The following is a 22871-nucleotide window of genomic DNA, read 5'->3' as shown; positions in this document are numbered from 1 at the left end:
GAGAAACAGTTAACCCAAGCTAGACTAAATCAAGCTTCACTGCTCAAAAAAAAATCGCAAAAGGAATATTTATATAAGAGCAATGAAAAATTCACATAATGTCGAATAAAGATATATTCCATAAAAAATCAAATGCAAGCAAACCAATGAATCTAATGTTGATATTTGACTATTCTAGGACTGCACAAGTTTGTACAGTAAGGAGACACCTTCGAAAGCTTGGATCCTAAAAAGGTCAAATTTGATAACACATCTGCAGTGAAGAATATAATTTGATTTGTTTAAGCTATATATGGGAGATAGTGTGTTAGGGAAATACAAAAGCTTGCAGCTATGCAACTTAACAGAAACTTGCGGTTTCCTCAGAAGTACAGATTATGTTTATCTTGGCCACGTTTTCTTCATCATTATTCTCTTGCTCTTTGTCATCAATGCATCTGTAGCAGTACAAATGAACTAGAGATTTATGCTTGTTTCTCATGATCACACGTAGCAATGACTCTGTCTGTCTGTCGTCCTGAATTTGTACGGCTCCATGTTGTTTGAAATCCTTGACATTGTGATGCAGAAAGCACAACAGCGCAGACCATTTAGAATTTGGGTCAACGTCAAGAATCTCTTCCAAGGGAACAAGAAGAGTGGGGAAATCCACCTGGAAGCAGAAGTTTGCATCCTCATCCAAACTCATATGTTAATTACCAGCTATTGACATCTCCTAATGACCATGGATGACACTTTGGACACTTTGGGCAGCTGGTTTAACCGTTTAAGTTGCAAGGTTGGATGACACTTTGGACATTTTGGGCAGCTCTTGACAAAGCATGGTGCAGGGCCTTCAGATGATGGAAATAAATAGTTAGTTATCGATATATTCACCTTGGACAAGCTCACAAAACATGTCTCAAAGATGCAGCCCCCATCTCTCCATATAATCTCTCGAATTCTCTATGCTGGTGCACATGATGTGAACCATCATGCTATTCTGACAGAGGACAATGTAGCCAAGTTGTATACACTTGTTCTCTTCCAGCTCAAGAGGGTGTATTTGTGGAATGTAACAAGAGTTGCCTCAACTTAGAATAGTTCAGTGCATAAAGGTCAAGCGCGAAGAGAATGTGGATATTCTAGGCCAGTTAATCAGAGCCCCTACCTTTTTACCATGTAATCAGCAGTTAGGCCACAAAATTGCCTCGATACCACAGTTATACCATATATAATCACTAATAGGTGGGGCACAGATCACTGATTTTTAGAATTATAATCACTAATTGTTTGGTTGATAAGTCATGGCAGAAAGTACTGCTGACTGATTTATTCTGAGAAAAAAATACTGCTGAATGGCTGGTAGATTCGGCTGATAAGCCCAAACGAATAAGAATGGACACCCAAAATTCTTTCACTGTACTATATTTTACAAGTTTCTCGAAAACATTCTCTTAGGAATTTAGTAGTCAAACTCTGTTCCATGTCCAAAACATGATCATACGCTTATATAGAGAGGGGCACACAAAAAAAACGGGAGTAATTGGTAAAGATTTACTGGGTTGAACCAACAGTGCATTAATACTTCCTAGAGTTCCTACCAGTACTCCAGTAGTATGCTAGTTTGCCAAAGTGGAAACAATAAACTAGGAGAGTACCATAGGCCTTGTTCAGTTGAGGAAAAATTTTGGTTTTGGCTACTGTAGCACTTTCGTTTGTTTGTGACAAATATTGTCCAATCATGGACTAACTAGACTCAAAAGATTCAGCTCGCGAATTACAGGTAAACTGTGTAATCAGTATTTGGTTTTGTCTATATTTAATACTCCATGCATGTGCCACAAGATTCGATGTGACGGGGAATCTTGAAATTTTTTGGAAACTAAACAAGGCCATAGTCAAGAGAGAGAGGCATATCATCAATGCCCAAGCATTCCTAAAACAGCTCCAAATTGAGAGCGCAGATCTTTATTATCAACTGATGAAGATCTCAACTCCTCTCTGATGTTTTCTGCACACATACTGAACCTTGATTTTGCACTTCGAGCATTCTGGACTTTGCATTGCAGTGGCACGATTGCAGCAAACAGCCCAACGTGATCGTGGGCCACAGTCGCGTTGTGGTGGATTTCGCGGGGGTAAGCCATTGCTGGTCAGAGAACGGACCGGACCAGTCCGGCACATGCCTCACGCGCATGAGCCTGCCACGGCCTGCTGTGCATGTTGTGATTCAGCCTTGTTTAGGCCTTGTTTAGTTTGCAAAAATTTTAGATTTTGGCTACTGTATTTCGTTTTTATTTGACAAACATTGTCCAATCACGGAGTAACTAGGCTCAAAAGATTCATCTCACAAATTACAGATAACTGTGCAATTAGTTTTTATTTTCATCTATATTTAATGCTCCAAGCATGCGACCAAAGATTCGATGTGACGGAAAATCTAGAAAAATTTTGCGAACTAAACAAGGCCCTTGGGCCCTGTTTAGTTCTTGAACCATTTTGCAAAATGATTAAAATTTCTCGTCACATTAAAATTGCGGCACATGTTTAAAGTATTAAATATAGATAAAAAACTAATTGCACAGTTCGTATGTAATTTGCGAGACAAATTTTTTGAGTCTAGTTAGTTTATAGTTGGACAACAATTGTCAAATACATACGAAAATGCTACAGTAGCATTTTGCAAAAAAAAATCACCAACTAAACAAGGCCTTGGTGAAAAATTTTGGTTTTGGCTATATAGCACTTTTGTTTGTATTTGATAATTATTGTTCAATCATGGACTAACTAGATTCAAAAGATCCGTCTCGTAAATTATTAGCAAACTATGTAATTAGTTATTTTTTATCTATATCTAATGTTTTATGCATGCGTCTAAAGATTTAATGCGACGGAGAAAGTTGAAAATTTTTAGGAACTCCCAGGCACGAAAAGATGGGCTTTGTCGTCTCCTGCTTGGTCCACTAGTGGCAGCTGCACTACAGAATACGTTCAGACAAGACTTCCATCTGGTCAGTGCGCCACTGCCTCGAAGTCTTGTTTAGTTCAAAATTTTTTGTAAAATATGAATAGTACTATTTTCATTTGTATTTGACAAATATTATCCAAACATGTACTAACTAGACTCAAAAGATTTGTCTCGTCAATTCCGACCAAATTGTGCAATTAATTTTAATTTTCGCCTATATTTAATACTTCATGTATGCGTCTAAAGATTTGATGTGACAAAGAATCTAAAAAATTTTGCAAAATTTTTCAGAACTAAACAAGCCGATTCCGGCTCTTGCCGTTCCCGCAGGTTCAGGTTCATGAACAGGATGATGCAGGATTGCATTGCCTGCAGCTGCAGGTGGTGCAGCAGCTCTTTTTGTTTGGCGTAGATCCGCTTCTGGCGCAAAGATGTTGGTCGCCTTTCGACGAATCCACGGCTCCGTTCCCCTTTCCCCCACAATGGCCGACCAACACGACTCGTCGGATGCATGTCGTGCACTCGCGTGCGTGCTTCTACTACAGAGATTAATTAGTGCGGTGAGTAAAGTTGTTTTTAGAAAATAGCTTTATGAGCAACTTTCTAGATGAGCTAAGCTGTTTTTGGAAAACGTGTTCGGTAAAATAGCTCCACCAACTACTTCATGCACAGATGAGAGAGAGAAATGAGGGAGAGAGCTACAATAAGCTACTTTTTTCAGCTTCATCCTAACTCATGTCTTTGTGAGAGAAGAAGAAAAACAGCTTCACTCATAAAACTGTTTTAGAAATAAGTATACAACAGCTCACGAAGCTGTTGTGAGCCTGTACCAAACAGTCCCATAGTTTTATTTGGTGATGAACCACTTACTTACGCTACGCTAGTAGCAATAACAATATGTTCAGTCCAAAGAGACTTCTGATTTTTATATACTAATTCCTTCTTCTCAAGATAAGGTAATGGACCTAACTTTGCTGTATATATCTGATCGCACATGTTGTTGGACATGTTTACTGTTGGCTGAGGCTCTTGCTTCTACGTTATTTACCTAGCCATACGTACGGAGTATTTAAAAAACTTGAACAATGTTAAAAAAAAATACACATCAAAGATGGTCCACAGCGTGCTAATTAAGCTAATAAATCACTTACTACCTTTCAACATCAGTCCTAGCTAGACAGCAAGGTCTGAAAGAACTAACTAGCTAGTCCCAGAAATTAAATGAGAGATGAATAAATTTAAGCTAGTCTGAAAGTTTGGGTTGTGATCAGTCAGTAAGCCCCAGAAATTAAATGGGAGATGAATAAATTTAAGTCGTAAGTACCACTGCGCTGCACCATGCCGATCGCTTTCTTTCAAGGAAAAATGTGTAGCCTGTTACGTAATTAACATATGTGTGTAGACCACATACAATACAAGTTCCAATTTTGTGATATATTTTTTTTCGCTAGAGCAAGGTCACATCTGTTGACCCAATTATTTTTCAATCCTCCCGTGATTTGGTCTCCTAGCTAGAGTACAATACAAATTATCAGCTTTGTGTTACACTCCCTTTATTTCTAAATACATGACATTCAGTAGTTACATAAATATAAGCATCTCCAACGGTTTGGCATTCTAGTTTGCTATTTGTATTATTTGCCAAAAAGGTAAAAAAAATCACTCCTTTAATGGTTTTGCAAACGGGTTTGGCATTTTAGTGAACTTGGCATTTGAGAGGCTCCCTTTGGCATATTTGCGAGTTGGGTTGTGGCTTGGCAAACGCGTCCGCCCGGTATTCCTGCGTCCATCCCGCGCGCGAGCAGATCTCTTTGCCGCGGTTTCCTTCGTCGCTGGGAGTCCTCGCGCCAAATAGTTTCCACACCGGCAAATCTCGTGGTGTGCTGCCGCTGTCTGTCTGCCTACTGCTTGTCGTACTGCTGCAAAGAAACGTGATGGGAGAAGATGGGACAGAGGGACAGAGAACAGAGAAATCTGGTGCATCAACGATTTGCATCACGAAGAAGAGGGCACAACCGGCGGCGACGTACACATACCTGCGAGCGGCGGCGCCTCCATACGCGCGAAGGAGAATAGGCGCGAACCAACTCACGCGCGCGACAGAAAGAAGTGCGAAATGATTTGGTCGGGTCCACTTTAGCTAATTGCCAAGTCAAAAATGCCAAACCCTTGAAGATGGCTATATTTTTTCCTTTGTATTTGTATTTGGGAGTTGGCGAACAACAACAAATGCCAAACCAAAATTGTCAAACCATTGGAGATGCTCTAAACTAATAGTTTGTCTTCAAAGTAAATATTTTTTGGCACGATCGAAATAAATTTTTGTTTGGCATAGCTCCTTCAAAAGCATTTAAGTAGGAACCACTTTTTTTAGCTCCGCCAAAAAACAATTTTTTTTAATGTGAAAAAACAATTCCTTCTCAAAAGTAATTGGTACAGCTTCAGACTCCTTCACACGAAGCTGCTACTGTTGTAGTCGAAGCCATATCATACAGCAGTCCCGAACAACATAAACGACCCCTAAGTATAAATGTGAGTTGGATCGGTTCACAACATTTGTCTTTTGGGTCTTATGTCATGACTTATCAACGAAACGTATTTGAGCACAAATAGCCACCACAGGCTGTAATAGGTCAGTCGCCATGATAGCGCTTAATTGTGGAGTCGTGGCAGTCACCAGTCCGACACCAACTACACAAACGATCCTGACCGTAGGATCCCATGGAAAGCGGCTCGAAGTTGATCGCCACCTTGTTGTAGTCTCTCGTTGTCTTGGCAGTAAGCAGAGTGTGTGTCCAGGATCCATGCACGTACGGTGCACCCAAACGAGATCAATCTTGTCTATTTTTCCCCCACGTGGCAGTCGCTTTCTTATTAGTTATTATTATGAGGAAAATATGTGCATCTTGTGAATTATGACCACACGGACATTTTTCCACTATTACGATACTTCGATCTCTACGGCTGGATTTGCAAACAGCAAAGCAACGTACGTAGTACTACGATTGAATTAAGTTTGAAAGCACATCAACATGTTTTTTTTTTCTCGAATATGCAAAAAAAATTATATATCTTTTGTACTAAGATCGAGAAATAGCGAACATTACAATAATGCGCCACAAACATTAGGAGGGATAGTGTTGTACAATCCGTTCTGCCCTCCCTAGTAGCATGAATTATTCCTTATTATCATATACAACGCAAATTCTTTTAGTTAGAACAAACAATTTTACTATATATATACTAATAGCTACCAGAGAGACAAAGAAAACTCAAGGACTAAGGACTATTCGAAGATTTTTTTTTTCTCAACGATCGAAATATGCATCGTTTCCTTTTCTTTTTCTGTTAAACATCGCTGTTCTTCCCGATGAAGATTGTGTCGGTTTGACAAGTACAGGTGACGCCATCTTGGTCAGCAAACCAATTAACATTGCACTTTACCCATTGAGAAGAACCTAACATTTCAAGAAAGTTTTCCTTCATAGCAACAGCAATAAAGCGTTCTTGAACATATTGTATATATAAAGCTCAGATACACATATTCATTTTCATTCGGCTCTATGAAGATGCACGCACACACGCATTATCCCAGCTTCCATCTCCGATAAGCTACAATGACATGTCACATGTCTTGAAGTTGGCCTAGTAAGTAGTAACTCCAGGCACATGTTGATAGAAAGTCATTTGTCAGCTATTGCTAAAACAAACAATTAATCGAAAACACGCTAGACTCAAACTAACTTGGTTCCACAAAAAAGAACTAATCAATTTAGCTATAGTGATCAATAATGTTGACCAAGCGAAGGCGGTTTTTTTACCCTTAAGGGCAAATGCCCTCACTCTCCCACCCATTGAATTTGTTTTGAGAAGTGTGCAAACACATCTCAAAGCAGTTTTGCATTGAGATGTGTGTTTGCACACTTCTCAAAACGAATCCAATGTGTGAGAGAGTGAGGGCACATGCCCTTAAGCGCAAAATAAACTTTACCTTGACGAAGTGGTATATGCCATAGAGAATCTTCTGTAGTGTATGTAAATGTGTTAGGCCATTGTTATTTGTGATTGTAGTGATTTTAGATCACCTTTTTGTGGGCTCAAATTTTGTTTAAACCATACTAAATTACTAATCCCTCTCTCTTTATTTTAAGTTAAGGCACATCTATTATTAAGCACCTCCAGCGCCGCTGTATTAGCTAAAGTTCTTGGGTTCCTTATCCCTAGTAGAAGTGGTGTTCCACATCATGGGCTCATCACGCCAATGGTATTTAGCAGAATACATTTTACATTTATCAAAGACAAGACACCATTATATTGAAATGAAAAAGAAAACAAGAAGAGAGAGATCATCATTGAAATCAAAAAGAAAAGAAGAGGGATTAAGATTTTTTTTTAACATGAAAGGATTCTCCATTACTCGTAAACTGTCGCCAAATCGTCAAGAACCAGTACATGAACATAAATTGGAATGTTGTCTATAATCAGACTTGCACCCGAACTCAAAGTCGCCCCAAGGGCAACAAGGCCATCAGCAGTCATATTACAAGAACGAGGTATATGAATTACATCATGAAAAACAAATTTACTAGCTAAAAAATCTTTCAGCTCCCAAATGAAACCGCTCTTAAGAGGGATTATCTTCAGTGTGAATTAAAGTTATGAAGCATTATTAAATATAAATAAAAGAAATAACTAATTATATAATTTATTTATAATTTATGAGACGAATTTTTTATTTAATTTATGATTGGACAATATTTATCAAATACAAACGAAAATATTATAATATCTATTTTACAAAAAATTTTGAATTAAACAAGGCCTTAGGAGAGAAACGAAACACAGCTAAATCCACGGTCGAGACCGGAAAGACGCGGACGGTGGACCCAACAACTATTGCGGGTCCCACCACCCAGCGCCGCTCACGTCGAGCGCCCCGTCGAAAAAATTCCGTTTTAATTTTTTTAAAAAAAAATCCGTTTCCCGTCACCCACCCCACCCCGGGTTTCACTCTATTTCTTTTGCTCCGAAAAAAAAATCCTGCACCCACTGCCGTGTGGGCCCGCGCAGCGGACATTTCGCATCTTTCAAACGGCACGTTTATATTCATTGATTATTCGTAGATCCTTCATTCGTGCGTGGATGGGACTCTTTCTCCCTTCTTCTCCAATAACAAGTCTTCCCTTCCCCACCACGTCGAGGCTCCTCCACGCACGCGCGCCTCCGGTCCGATCCCGATGGTGACGGCGGTGGTGGAGTCCCCGCTGCGGCAGCGCCAGCGGCAGAGGCTCCGATCGCCGCTGGCCGGCGCCGCCGGCAGCACTGGCGGCGGCGGGGACTTGGTGGAGTTCGCGCACCGGCGCCCCGCGAAGCGCGCCTCCGGGTCCGGCGGCGGGATGCGGGGCCGGTGGGCGCCGCCGGAGATCGAGATCCCCACCAACGCCCTGGACGCCACCGGTGGCGGCGGGCATGGGTACACCAGCCTCCGCGACATCATGTCGTCGCCCGAATACGCCGCCGCGGCCGCCAAGGCGCACTCCCCCGACGAGGCACCCGCCGGCGGCGCCGTGGTGGCAGGGGACGTGCACATGATCCGGCACCCGCTGGTGAAGCACGCGGCGTACACGTACCTCCAGCTGACGCCGTCCGCGCGGGAGGAGGCACGGAGACGGATGCTGCTGCAGCGGAGGCGCGGCATGGTCTGCCGCCTCTTCCTCGGCTGCCTCGGCTTCCTCGGCGCGCTCTTCGGGCGGCCGTGACCTCGCGGACGCACACGGCCACAGTTTTGGTCTAGCATTTGTTTTCTCTCTCTTTTTTTTTTTTTTAAAAAAAGTTGTCTTCTTTTCCTGATGTAACTCTGCTCATTCATCTTTTTTTTTGTTTTATTTGTAAATATTTCAGTATGGATTACAAACAAGGCAGAGATATACTGATAAGAACAGAAACTAATCGCTGATTGTTCTGGATTCTCTCATCATTTGCTATCGTGTACTCTCGTGATCGTGAATTTTATATATATATATATATATATATATATATATATATATATATATATATATATATATATAGAGAGAGAGAGAGAGAGAGAGAGAGAGAGAGAGAGAGAGAGAGAACAGAAGCACGGTAATGGCGGCGCCGCGGCGGCGTCTGAGGCCAGGTGGTGGTCAAAGCTGCGCCGGCGTGCGGGCGTTTGGTGCCCCGCCGTGGGGCTCCACTGACCGGGACTACCTGCTCCTCTGTCGCACATGGGAGGACACTAGCGCAAAGAAAACCTCCCAATCATTGCAAGCAATCGCGGCGGCAGTCGTGCTCGCGTTGCGTGTCCGTAGCGCGTCGGCGCGCCGCGGACGCCGGTCTCTGGAACGCCGCGCCGGGCACGACGTCGTGCGCGCGACGGAGGGTGCTTTTTTTTTTTCTCTCTCTCTCTTTACTTGGGCAGATGTCACGGGGCTGGAACACGGATGGTGGGTGTTGCTGAGTTCACACTGGTCAGTGTGGGCGACCGGCAATGGCGTTGACGACGACGAGTCGACGAGGGGGACAGAGCGAGAGCCCGTGACAACGGTGGCCTTTTTTGCGTGGCGAAGGCGACGCTGTTGTCTGCTGAGAACAGAGAGCCATGCCATGCTGCCACGCGACGCGATGCCGATCCGTGCAGGTCCAGGCAAGTCGATCGCCGGAGGATGAGAGGTACATCGCACACACGGGACTGCAGACTACGGGTGCATTGGGCCAAAAAAAAAAAAGCTTTCTCGGATGCAATCATCCCACTCTGTCTATGGCCTTTGCTCAAAGAAAAAAAGAAATTGAAGGAACACTCTGTCTATGGCCAAGGCACATCACAAGATTGCATACAAGTTTGTAAAAAGAAAAAAACAAGATTGCATACAAGTGAACACCAGCAAGGCAGTGATAGTTTCTTTAGCACAAGAGTCACAAACAATCAAAGTCTTCAAGCTCAGGGCTCTGAAAAAAACACTACGGGCTCTGGAAAAAAAAAAGTAGTAGTAAAAATCTATTAGCCATGCATGATTCCGATTTCCACCACGAATGAGCACTGCCAATAAAATTTCATTTTGTCATCCCCTATCATTTCGCTGATAAGTACTGATTCTTCTGAACCTATATTAAACATATTCATTCTAGTTTAGGTCCTTGACCTAACATGGATATTCGTATTTTCTATATTTATTCTAAGATTTACCGATATATTCTTTACTCGGCTCAATATTTTCGAAGAGCTCACATAAACAGTGTGTGCATGATTTTATCGGGGTAAGCATGGAAATGTTTGTGTTGTACTAAAATTCAAAATAATCCCAAAAAACCCTTATATTTGTGTGCATTGGCAAAGAAGGATCATCAATCAAGGAGTAAATTCAAATCATAAAAATGCCAAAGACCCTCTCATGCACGCGAGTAAATTCAAATGTAACAAATGCCACAAAAACCTCTCATGCAAGAAGCCATTGGTATATATAGCATTGAACATCCCGAGCTCACCATAGCCATCACGAGCGCTGCCCCAACCATACATTATCTTCTTCAATAAAAACAACGATCAAATCAAAGGCTCGTCCAGATTAGGGGCGTACAACTCACAACAGCTTCATAAGTTGTTGTGAGCTATTTTTTTTACCAAACACTGATTTCTAAAATAGCTTTATGAGTGAAGCTATTTTTTACCTTCTCTCACAAAGATATAAGTTGGGATGAAGCTGAAAAAAAAGCTTACTACAGCTCTCTCTCCCTCATTTTTCTCTCTCAACTATGCATGAAGTAGTTGGTGAAGCTATTTTGCCAAACACTTCTTCCAAAACAGCTCAACTTCATCTAGAAAGTCACTCATGAAGCTATTTTCTAAAAAACCAGCTTTACTAGTGAAGTTTAGCTGTGCCCAAAGTATGCTCTTTTTTTCACGCGGCCCTATTTGAACTGCTTTCGTCCGTTCTTTTTCCAAGCTTTATAAGCATCCGCTTCAATTGTCGTTTTTCAATTTCCTGTTTTAGCCATTCTCCATAAATATCAATAATAATATAATAATAAACATAATAATATTATATGCGTTTAAGCCCTTCACTCTTCTTTAATTAAGATATATATATTTTTTCATCAGTTGCTCAGCCGATATGGTTCAATCGATCAAACTGTGGACTAAAATCTGAAGTTAGTCGCTCAGTTTAGTCTAATAAATATCTTTTCAAGCACAATTATAGACGAAATTTTATACAAATAGAAAAATATAAAGAGATATGTATTATTTTGGTCCTTGTTTTTCATAAATTTTTGGTACTTTCTTTTCTCCCGTTGCAACGAACGTGCATATTTGCTAGTAATAAATAAAAGAGCAAAAAATATTTAAAAAGGATTCGAATTAGAATTTCTATTCAGGTTACTTAAATTGGAAAGATCTATTTAGGTTAGGATTTCTATATATCTTGATGATCTCAAGAAGTCTTATATGTCATATATAAAATAGAAGAGCTGTAGACACACGAGTCGAGACGGTTTCCATATTTATAGAGTTAGTTATGAAAGACGAACTAAGTAGAGATAAATTTTGTCTCTTTAATATCAGGTAGATATAGATATAGATATAAAAAGATAGATATAATATTAGATAAATATAAGATCGTCTGACTTAGCACTATTTTAGAATCACATCCTGGCTAGTGATACTTTAGACAAAGAGCAAGAATTTGACTCATGAACGATTTATTGGAGTACACACGCTTGTTAGCTTTTTGGTAGTCTTGGAGTACGACACCATCGGTCATTCGGTTGCCGTGTTCGTTGGAAGATTCGTGATTGGATTGGATCGACACAACAGAGCCAGACTGTTCATAAATAGGGAGTATGTCCGACATTACATAACCCTAGCGCTAATCTAATAACAGGCCGGGGAAACCGACCACACTAATTCGCGAACGTTCATTTGAAATGAATCCAACAAACGATCTCCGACCAATCGAACTATCTTTTTTTAAGAAAAGCATTTAATCCCGCATAATACTATTTCTAGATGGACCTAGAGATACGCGACTCCCAGACTCCTTTTGGGCGGACGTTGCATGCAATTTTTTATCTTTTCGTATACAGCCATACAAGCGACGGTAGTTTCACTTTTGTATTTTTTTTAAAAACCACATGCATAACTTAGAAAACTGAGTTACACAACATAACTTATAACTTTTAAGATTAATTTAGTAGTTCTAAGTTATACAACATTACCTTTTTTGTGCAAAATTTATATTATTAAAACAGTTGCAAGAATAGCATTCTTTTTACGCTTCATCGGCTTTTATTTAAAAATTAATCATTCGGAAACGTAGAAAAAAGAATTTTAAAAAAGGTGGGGGAGTAAAAAAATAACTTTTACACCTTATATTACACAGATAATGCGAAGCTACATAATAATTTACATAATAGATTTGCATAACTTATACAACTATGATATTCAACATCTATGTGTTTTTAATTGAAATGTATGTAGAATATATAATGTGTAAAATAATAAATTCAAGTAACAAAGTTGACTAGAAGAAACACTTTAGTTAAATAGTAAATACTAACATGGTTATCTAATATAATGTGATAACACATGAAACTAAATGCAGTAAGTTCATCAAATAGGTTAAGATGGCATACACATGAAAACACAAGTTAGATATATAACTATGTACAATAAGTTAATGAAATAAGTTAGTTAGCATGCTTTTGTGGACGGAGGTAGTAATTTAGAATAGAGGGAGTATATAAATTACACAATACAACTTATGTACATAAGTTACCAAAATAATATATTAGTGTACATACAAAGTTGTGCTTTTATAAAAAAAGTTATTCTACACAAACATAATATCACAGTGCAACTTAGCAGAATTGGTTAGCAACATAACTTAGCAGATAAGTTAAGAGCATAATTACATGTTATAAGTTAATATACATAAATTGCTACTAAAAAATAAAATTCTTCGAAATATATGGACACACGGTTTACACGAAAAGTCTTGTCACGTTGAACACATCGGTGCAGAAGGAATTAAAAATAGACACACGGTTTACAAATTATAGTGATTTGAAATAAATATTTTGTTTTTTGCATGGTGTTGTAAGGAATAAGGAAAAGAGAAGCGGAGGAGGATGGTGGACGGTCAGCCTATATTAATAGTTGAATCGTTAGCTACATCTAAAATAGGTGAACGTCCGTAAAAATGGATTTGGGTGGGGAAACAAACAATGGAACCGAAACGAAGCAGGAAGCACGAGCACGTCATCAACGGCGTGTCGCTGCCGGAGGACATCATCTTCGAAGTGCTAGTCAGGCTGCCGGTGAAAGCGCTTTGCCGGTTCCGGTGCGTGTCCAAGGCGTGGCGCGCCCTCATCTCTGCGCCGGCCTTCGCCGCCGTGCAGAGATCCCACGCCGGCCCTCTCATCGTCGGCCTGTTCGGATCCTTGCCGGACCACCACGAGCTGCGGGTGCTCGACATGCTGCACGGCGACGTCCTCAGGGTGTTCGAGGTCAACGAGAGCGCAGTGCTGGCGCCCACTCGCCTGGACCTCATCTGCGTCGACAGGCGGATGCGTCTCGGCGCCATGATCGTCGATCCGGCGACCAGGCGTGCATTCACCGTCGCCGGGGACGACGTCGACGACATTGGAGCAACTTCAGCTTTGGCCGTGCCACTCCGTCTGGCGCCTACAAAGTCCTGCGTCTTTACGAAACTCACACAACGCTCTGTGAGGTCGCTACAATCACGGACGGTGGTGGTGCTGCAGAGCCGACATGGAGGCAAAGGCCGGCACCCAATTTGTTTACCTGCTTTTCTTCCGAGCACAGGGCCACCGTCAATGGCGTCCTCTACTTCATGGCTTATAACAGTTATGCAACAACTGCAGCTTGTTGGAACCGTATAGCTGCTTTTGACCTCGAGAGCTCGAGGTGTGGATGGAGACGATCAATGGACCGCCATTATTTTGGGTCTCGAGGTGGAAGAAGAGGAATGGCGCATTGCTCTGACCGAGCTCAAGGAAGCCTTGTGTATGGTTCACATTCACATAAAATACGCTGAGTGTGTTCGCCTCTATGCCAACGTATGGCGCTTGATCGATTTTAATAAGAGTGTATGGGTCAAAAGGAGTACACGATACGGATGCCAGAAGAGAGTATAGAAATTCAGGTATTGGATGTCTTGGACGATGGCAGAATACTGTTGTTGTCGTTCGACAGCAGTAGGTTTCGGTATGTCGTTCTTTAACCCGCTTGTTTGGATGTAGTCGGATTCACATCAATCCACATGTGTTGAGGTGGGTTGGAGTGTAACTTGAACTAAATTCCACCCCAATCCACCTCAACACATGTGGATTGAGATGAATACGACAACATCCAAACAAGACCTAAGCCTGGGCAAATTACCCGTCCATTACCCGTACCCGAATTACCCGAACCTAGACCCGAATTACCTGAACCCGAGGTACCCGATTCTAAATTCGGATAGCAATTTTGATTACCCGAAATTAGTTTGGGTAATTCGGGTAATATTCCCCCGGTACCCGAATTACCCAAATATTTGTCTATATCTTTGTATTTATCATGTGTTGTGTTAGTTAAATATTAGAACATATCAATTTAATAGAACATAATTCTCTTTATTTGAACAAATGCTAGTAATATATTATTCTCTACAAAATGCTATTAAAATTATATACAAATTGCTGCTAAAATTATATATAAATTGTTATTGAAATTTTATGTATTGTGTTGTTTTTTTGAAAATTCGGGTAAATCGGGAATACCCAAACCTGGATTATCGGATACCCAAAATTATAGGTAGTGTTGTTTCAGAACTAATATCGCGTAACAATTTTCATTACCTGAATTTTGAATTACCTGAATTATCCGACCTGAAAAAATCGGGTAACCCAAATGCGCAGTCTTAAACCCCAGCACGGAGGCTTTTACGGATATCATGGAGATGGCACGGGGACTCAGTGCTACTAGTACAATGACCTTATACACCGGAGTCTCCTATCTTCTTGACGAACTAACCGCCTGATCATCCAGTCGGACTGCATGGAAGTGGTGGAGATAATGAGGGCTGGAGGGTTTACGGCAAACTCCGCTGCGGCAATATATATGATGAATGTGATACGGTCTGGGAAGGATTCCAGGAGATTTCAATTGAGCATGTAAGAAGAGAAGACAACCAAGTGGCCCATGAATTAGCTAGGGGAGCAATGAATTCGAGGATGAATTGTATTTGGGACGATGATCCCCCTGCTTTTATTCTATCTTTTCTAGCAAACGATGTAACTACTCTTGATCAATAAAGTTCTTTGGAGATGTTCAAAAAAAAAACCGTGGAAATATTCTGTATACCTTTTTTTTTTAATAACAGAGGCAAAATTTAGTATCCGTGCCCATAGTACAGGTGTCGAACGGGCCATAAGCCATTATCCTTGCTTCTGCATTTTTTTTAAAAAAAATTCTATATGATTTCAAACGGGCTCTAAACTTATATAGGTGTTGCATGGGCCGAAACTTATATACAAACTAGCGTTGTATAGGGAGCGTGTGGGCTGAGACATATAAAACCACCGGTGCCGATTTTGCCATGGGCTGTGGGCTCTCTCGTAGGCTTTTGGGCCTGCTGACTTCTGGGCTAGGACAATCGCATCTATCTGGGCTAATTAAGACACAGTGTACTGTCCATGTTTCGGAAGTTTGCAAGGCAGGAATTATTACTTATTATTATTATGTCGAGCAAATCAGAAGATAACAACGTGTAAACTGTACTGCCTTGAGATTATCAGAGACGATTAAATTGATCAGCCATCTCTGCTGCCCCCAAGGTCCAAGAACTGGATGATCCAGGCCTGGCTGGAGACTCAGCCAAGCTTGTGCTGAATCTGTCAGTGCCTCAGTTACTGGTCACATTCAGTCACACCACGACTGAACCCCGCCAATGGAACTTCATTTTCGTCCTCTATGCGAACTTGCGACGAAGCAAGCAGCGCGGCGTTTGCTCCTGCTGCTACACATTCAACACTACTTCCGCTTGCTACTAGGCTAGCCAAGCCATTTATCAGTTAAACTGAGGCTAATATGACGGGCATTTATCATTAGTTTTATACAGTTTACCGAAACGTAGGTAGGCCGCGCGCGTGTAAAACTAGCACGGTAGTTCTGGTTCGGCGAGTGCCTTGTTCAGTTCGTTGGACAAGTACCATAACTTCACTAGCCTGTACCCTGAAGACATGCCACTACCTATAGCGTATTACAAAATGCAAAAACCAATCATCATCCTGTTTATTTGAGCTTATCTGTCGAATCTATCAGTTATTCAATAGTATTTTTCTCTCACGACAAATTAGCGATTAGTACAGCCATGTTAGCAGCCTAGCACCTCTGTTTTCCTGCACTGCAAATGTTGCACCAGCTAGGAATCTATCTATCTGAACGAAGATGTCAGGCGCAACGCAGCTTTAAGACTCTTTGTTTTATTTTAAAGAGTAGCAGGTGAACAAATGTTTCATCTTTCTCCTTATATATTTTCAGAGGACTGTGCAGAAATCAACATTTAGCTATATACTACTTACATAGCAAACACTACGTCACCAAGTCTAGATTCAGAAAAACATATATGCCCTGTGTTTCTATATTCAGAAAAGGATGGAAGGAAATAAAACTAGGCGCACATCCACAGCGGGACGCATGAATGAAACTGTTGTGCAGCGAACAGCGGTGGTTGAGGCGATGAACAGTTAGTATCAACTCATCGCCTGCAAGGTGCAGGCTGCAACTGCAAAGCATTGAAGCAGCGGGAAGAAGGATGGCCGATGGATTACACTGAAACACACACACAGTACTGTACTAGCTAGGGTAAATGAGGAGGCTGAAGATGCTTTCCAAGTTGCATCGGCCAACAGCCACCTCTCCTCCTCCTCCAGACCTCCGGTCCTGAGTTGAAGCAGCTTGCTAGCTTCCTAATGCCGCGAGGAGAGGATGGAGGTCCGGAATCTCTGGACAAATTTTACACCCTGCTCTTGCTCTGTGAACGACCCTCACTGATGAACTGACATTACTATAGCTAATCTTCTCATTATTAGTAGAGGTAGCTAGATCTCAAGTGACCATGTCATTCCCTCGTTTGCAGTGCAGGCTCACCCTGACAGCGGCACAGATCAGGATTCACTATTCAGGAGACCTCATGATTTCAGACGCACATGCATGCACGGCCACACAATTGCAGACCTTGCAATGCTTCGTATTATTACCGCGAGCAGCACGGTCACACAGTCTCGCAGAAGAGCAGGGGATGGAGGTCGAATATTCATTTCCCATTCAGTGATCAAAATAAGCTTCCGTGTTAGTACTACTCCGAACGCCTGTTTCCGATCTCAACCACCTCTGTTGCATTTGCATATATAGCTGTCACCCTGTGTCAGCGTCTCATAGATTTCAAATAATGAAGTAGATCTGATAGTGATAGATGCCCTTGTTTTTAGATGCAAATGCAACGTATAGCATGCAGTGCAGGCTCACCTGAGTCACCTGACCTGAGCCATGCATGGTGGTTGGTATCCATGCTTGCATGGGCTTTCTGATTAATTAGGAGACCTCATGATTTCAGGCTCAGATGCACGGTCTCACCGCCGCCAGATCTCGCCATGATTATTTTTACCGCGGCCAAGCTTTGCCTGGACTGGACACAGCGGGGCTTGCATACATGATTTTATTGTTCCATATCCAGTGAGCAAATTACTGTTCGGTAAAAAGTTCAGTCTCTGGAAAAAAAATACTGTGATACAGTAGAGAACTCAAAAAAAAAAAGTATGCCTGTTTTCGACGGCATGCCATTGTCATATCTAATCAAATAGCATCTAGCGGAAGCAAAAAAATGAGTTAAAAATGCATTGGTTCCATAGTTTAAGAAAAATAAACTAATAACAAGGTAAAAACGTCACTCCGTCCTAATCATGTACGGCCGATGAGATAAAAAACAAGCTCTCTCTCTCTCTCTCTCTCTCTATACAGAGCAGCAAAACACATTCACGGGCTGCATACATACATAATTTTCGGAAAGGCTGATGATGCTGTCGGCCTGACTGTCGATCAGTGTATGAGAGAGCCCTGTGCAATGCCTGGAGAATGACGTGTTCCTTTGGGCAATTCTCACGGAGAATGTTCGGCGGTTTCCGCTGCTGCGTGCAAGAATCGGCCGGAATAATCGTTGTCCATCGATGGAGCCCTCAGCCCCTGCACTGCTTTGCTTGCACGTGATGATCGATGCTAATTAACTGTGACATGTTCTTTCAAACTGCAATCATCATCATGCATGCATGGGTGGTGCAACCAATCACACGGCCGTATGTAAAAAGCCTTTGAGTTTAATCTGCAACAGTGAACAGTGTGTGTGTGGAAGCTATCGAGCGAGCGAGCTCAAATTGTCACCGGGGTCGACACATACTCACGACCAAACTTACAATAATCTAAAGCGGGCATAATATAGACATAAACACTAATAGCAATGATATATTGCAAAAACTAAGCATTCATAGAGATAAAACTAGCAATGATGTCATCTGAGAAAATAAACTACAATAGCGGTTACCTCTTATAACTTCACTCTATGGGTACAGTCATCAATATTGTGCCAACTATGATATTATCATTTGGACATCAAGAAATTCTTGTCCCACAAAGCTATTGATGTAATCATTCATAAGGCCTTGTTTGGATGTTGTCGTATTCACTTCAATCTATGTGTGTTGGTGTGGATTGGGGTGGAATTTAGTTCAAGTTCCACTCCAATCCACCTCAACACATGTGGATTAATGTGAATCCGACTACATCCAAACAAAGCCTAAATCCGTCCTCAATACGATTTTCATAGAGTTGTCTTGACAATTTCACTACTTAAAGAAATAAGTTTGAGGAGTCGATATATATACTAAAGGAAAAGCAAGATGTTTTGCTTATCCACCATGGACTATGTACCAAGTACAGAAATAGTATCCAATTGGGCAAATACCGCATCAGCTCACACATTGTCAATGTAAACATGAAGCTCAAGACTAAGATCTTTTAGCTCATTTGAATTAAATTTAGCAGGATAATGCATTAGCAGTCATATACTTATATGATTAAAAAAGCCAATTTCTTTGCGTGGCATCTTGCTGAAATGAGCCAATGGGGAGTAGAAAAGACTGTAGCGGTCAGAGACTCAGTCCGTGAGTCGGCAGGATGCAGTGACGCCGATGCGCCAGGGCCTTGTTTAGTTCCCAAAGAAATTTTATAAAATTTTTCAGATTTCCCGTCACATCGAATCTTTAGACATATGCATAAAGTATTAAATATAGACGAAAATAAAAACTAATTATACAGTTTGGTCAGAATTGACGAGACGATTTTTTTAACCTATTTAGTCCATAGTTAGACAATATTTGTCAAATACAAACGAAATTAGTACTATTTATATTTTGTAAAATATTTTGTAAGTAAACAAGGCTCAGGTTGTGAGGCGTGAGTGCAAGTGCGACGCTGGATGCCGATGGATGTGTGCGACGCTGGGTCGCTCGTCGCCGGCACGTCGTGACGCCAACCGCGCGAGAAGCTGACTAGAGAGTTGGGCTATGTGCTGCCCATCTACTGGGGTTAGTGCCTAATATTGTCGGGGTCAAGCACAGGCAGGTAAGATACGTATATATAGGGGGATTCTCAAGAGGTTCTTTTTTTTTTTGACAAAAGGTATTTGACAGTTAATAGAGGCAGTTCGTGCCATTTTACAGTTTGAGGTGGAAACTTAGGCCTCATTTAGTAACCAGAAATGTTTTTTATTCTTGCGATAATCAGTAGAGAATCCACTGCCAAAATATATAGTGGTATTCTCTTAGTGTTTTTAAGTAGTAATAAAACATTACACTAGTCATAGCACATGAGCATTTAGTAGAGAAAATTTATACTAAACTTGATATCAAAACACTAGAAGGACCACACATTATGAGGAGAAATTGAATATTCTGCAAATGTTTTTATTTTCATGCCTAGCAAGGAGAAACAGTTGTTAACAGGTTTCACGTGATTTTGATTCTTGCCCCCTTATGTATTAGCAAAACTATAATTTTTTAGTTAATTCTTTATTTATTTTGAAACAAGTTAAAATAGTTATATTAGGTTGTTGTTCACCCAACAAAAGTTCCAATTTTTTTGAAGAGTATTTTCATTTATATGAATTGTATGAAGAAACATTTTAAAATTAGAATTTATCCTACCAGCTAAACGAATTCATAAAGTGATACTAAGGGCACTCACAATACAGACTCTATTATAGAGTCTAAAATTATTTATTACCTCGAACAATGTAGACTTAGAGTCTAAATAAGACTTGGAGTCTTATTTTTCCTACATGTTTTTTCAATAAATATGTTGCCACATCAGCAAAATACCATAAATATTATGTAATTATTTGTCTTAGACTCTATGAGAGTCTTGTATTGTGAGTGCCCTAAGTCTCATTTGAAACGTTCTTAGAAAAATCTCAATCTGCACGTTTTTACAAAAATCTAGATTTGTATCAGACTCACTCCCATGCATCTAATTGGGCTAATTAAGCCGAGTGTACTTGTTCTTGTTCTTTTGACTGATAAACCATGATTGAAAGAGTGATTTGTTGTGAAAGAAAAAACACTGCTGAAATGGTTGACAGATTCCAAAGAAACATGCTATCCAAAGTATACTGTTCATGTTCTGTAGCCTGCTGGCATCTAAAACCATGGGTGCCGATTCGGCCATGGGCTCTTGTAGGCTTTTGGGGCTGACTTTGGGCTAGAACAATTGCATGCAATTGTTGTAGCCCATTACTTATGTTCTAGTACGAGCAAATCAGAAGATAAGAAACGTGTAAAATGTATATGGACGATCTGGCTCTGCTGCCCCAAGGGCCAAGGACTGGTTGATCCAGGCCCCCAGGCTGGCTGGCTGCCAAGGACTGGTAGACTCAGGCCTTGTTTAGTTCTAAAAAATTTTGCAAAATAGGTACTGTAGTATTTTCGTTTGTTTGTGACAAATATTGTCTAATCATGGACTAACTAGGCTCAAAAGATTCATCTCATCAATTCCGACCAAACTATGCAATTAGTTTTTATTTTCGTTTATATTTAATACTCCATGTATACGTCTAATGATTCGATGTGACGGAGAATCTGAAAAATTTTGCAAAATTTTTTGGAAACTAAACAAGGCCTCAGCCAAGCTTGTGCTGAATCTGTCAGAGGTCACATTCAGTCACCATGAATGAACCCCGCCAATGGAACTTCATTTCGTCGTCCTCTGTGCGAAGCAATGCATTTATCAGTTAAACTGACGCTAATATGACGTGCATTTAGAGAAAGGTCAATAATAGAGTCAAGTGTTTGGCTATAAGCTAAGTGATTAGACTTAAGTTATACATACAGTAAGTTGTCTCATAATTGTCTTAAAACACTTTTTTTTCTATTTCTTCTCACATCACTTGCTATTTAGGTCCATCACTATCTATATATCCGTGTCCAACTTGGTGCTTGTATGAGAGCCAAACTATCATATCTCTCCTTTTTTTCTCTTTTCCATATCCGTATTAGCTTGGCTATAAGCCTATTATTGTAGCTGCTCTTATCATTAGTTTATTTACTGAAGCCTAAGGGCGCCAGGCCATCAGTAAAACTGGCGCGGTAATTGTCGTTCAGTTGGCCTTGTTCAGTTCGTTGGACAAGTAGTACCATACCATAACTTTCACTCGCCTGGCGTGATGATACGCTACTACAAAATCCAAAAAACCAATCATCATATCTTTCGTGAAAATTTCACCGTGCCTACCAGGTGCGATAAGAACTCTGATTCTCTGTTCTCCCCAGCACTGCAAATGTTGCACCAGCTTGGAATCTATCAGGTGCAGCGCAGCTTTAAAACTTTTTATTTTGTTTTAAGGATAAAGAATAGAGCTGGTGAACAAATCTTTTTTTAGAAAAAGCGACAAAATTTTTGCCACGGATTATATTAGACAATAAAAGAAAAAAGATATAAAAATAATTACAAGCCTCGCCCACCCAAATCCCCTTCTAGCACCTCGCCAAATGAAATTGATGAAAATCTTCTTTACATAAGGGCGTCACTTGTCTTGGCTGCAAACTTTTCTGGTGGAAGGTCCTTCTTCGGTCCGCCAGAATGAGTGCAATGACCCCGTCACGTTGATGCAGTTCAGGATACTTAAGCTCAACCACTGTTTTATTAGTTTCCATACTTGCTTTGTGAAAGGACAATCTTTGCAAAGATGAGTTGGAGTTTCCGGTTCTACCCTACATAATTTCCAGATTGGGTCGTGTTGTCAATTTCGTTTGTTTAAGTTATTGTGTGAGGATCTTTTCATGTAGTAGTGCCAAATCTTTCATCTTTCTCCTTATATATTTTCAGAGGACTGGTGCAGAAATCAACATCTAGCTATATACTACTTTTTTTTTAAATCCTACGACACTAAGTCTATATTCAGGAAAAACAAGCATATATAGACCTTCTATCTTCAGAATAAAGATGGAAGAAAAACAAGACGGGCGGCGCACATCCACAGCCGGACGCATGAATGAAACTGTTGTGCAATGCACCACGGTGGTTGAGGCGATGAAGAGTTTAGTGTCATCTGATCACCTGCAAGGCTGCAAGCTGCAACGCATTGAAGCAGCGGGAAGGCCGGAAGGGTGGATGACATACACTGAAACACACAGTACTGTACAAGGGTAAATGCGGAGGCTAGCTGAAGATGCTTGGATCCAAGTCGCATCGGCCAACAGCCTCCTCCTCCTCCTCCTCCAGGCCTCCTGAATTGCAGCAGCTTGCTAGCTTCATAATGCCACGAGGAGAGGATGGAGATCCGGAACCTCTCAACAG

At 41.0% G+C, this 22871-nt stretch overlaps 1 protein-coding gene across 1 annotated transcript; it reads left to right on the top strand.

Annotated features, from left to right (window-relative positions):
- On the top strand, positions 7854 to 8927 carry LOC8058571. Its single transcript, XM_002450266.2, has one exon. It carries the CDS (start codon positions 8188 to 8190, stop codon positions 8707 to 8709), a length of 522 nt encoding a protein of 173 aa, XP_002450311.1. The 5' UTR covers positions 7854 to 8187; the 3' UTR covers positions 8710 to 8927.

Source organism: Sorghum bicolor, chromosome 5 (assembly GCF_000003195.3).
Source record: "Sorghum bicolor cultivar BTx623 chromosome 5, Sorghum_bicolor_NCBIv3, whole genome shotgun sequence".
Classification (NCBI taxonomy): domain Eukaryota; kingdom Viridiplantae; phylum Streptophyta; class Magnoliopsida; order Poales; family Poaceae; genus Sorghum; species Sorghum bicolor.
Note: the sequence above shows the minus strand (reverse complement) of the source record. Positions and strands in the feature narration are given on the sequence as shown.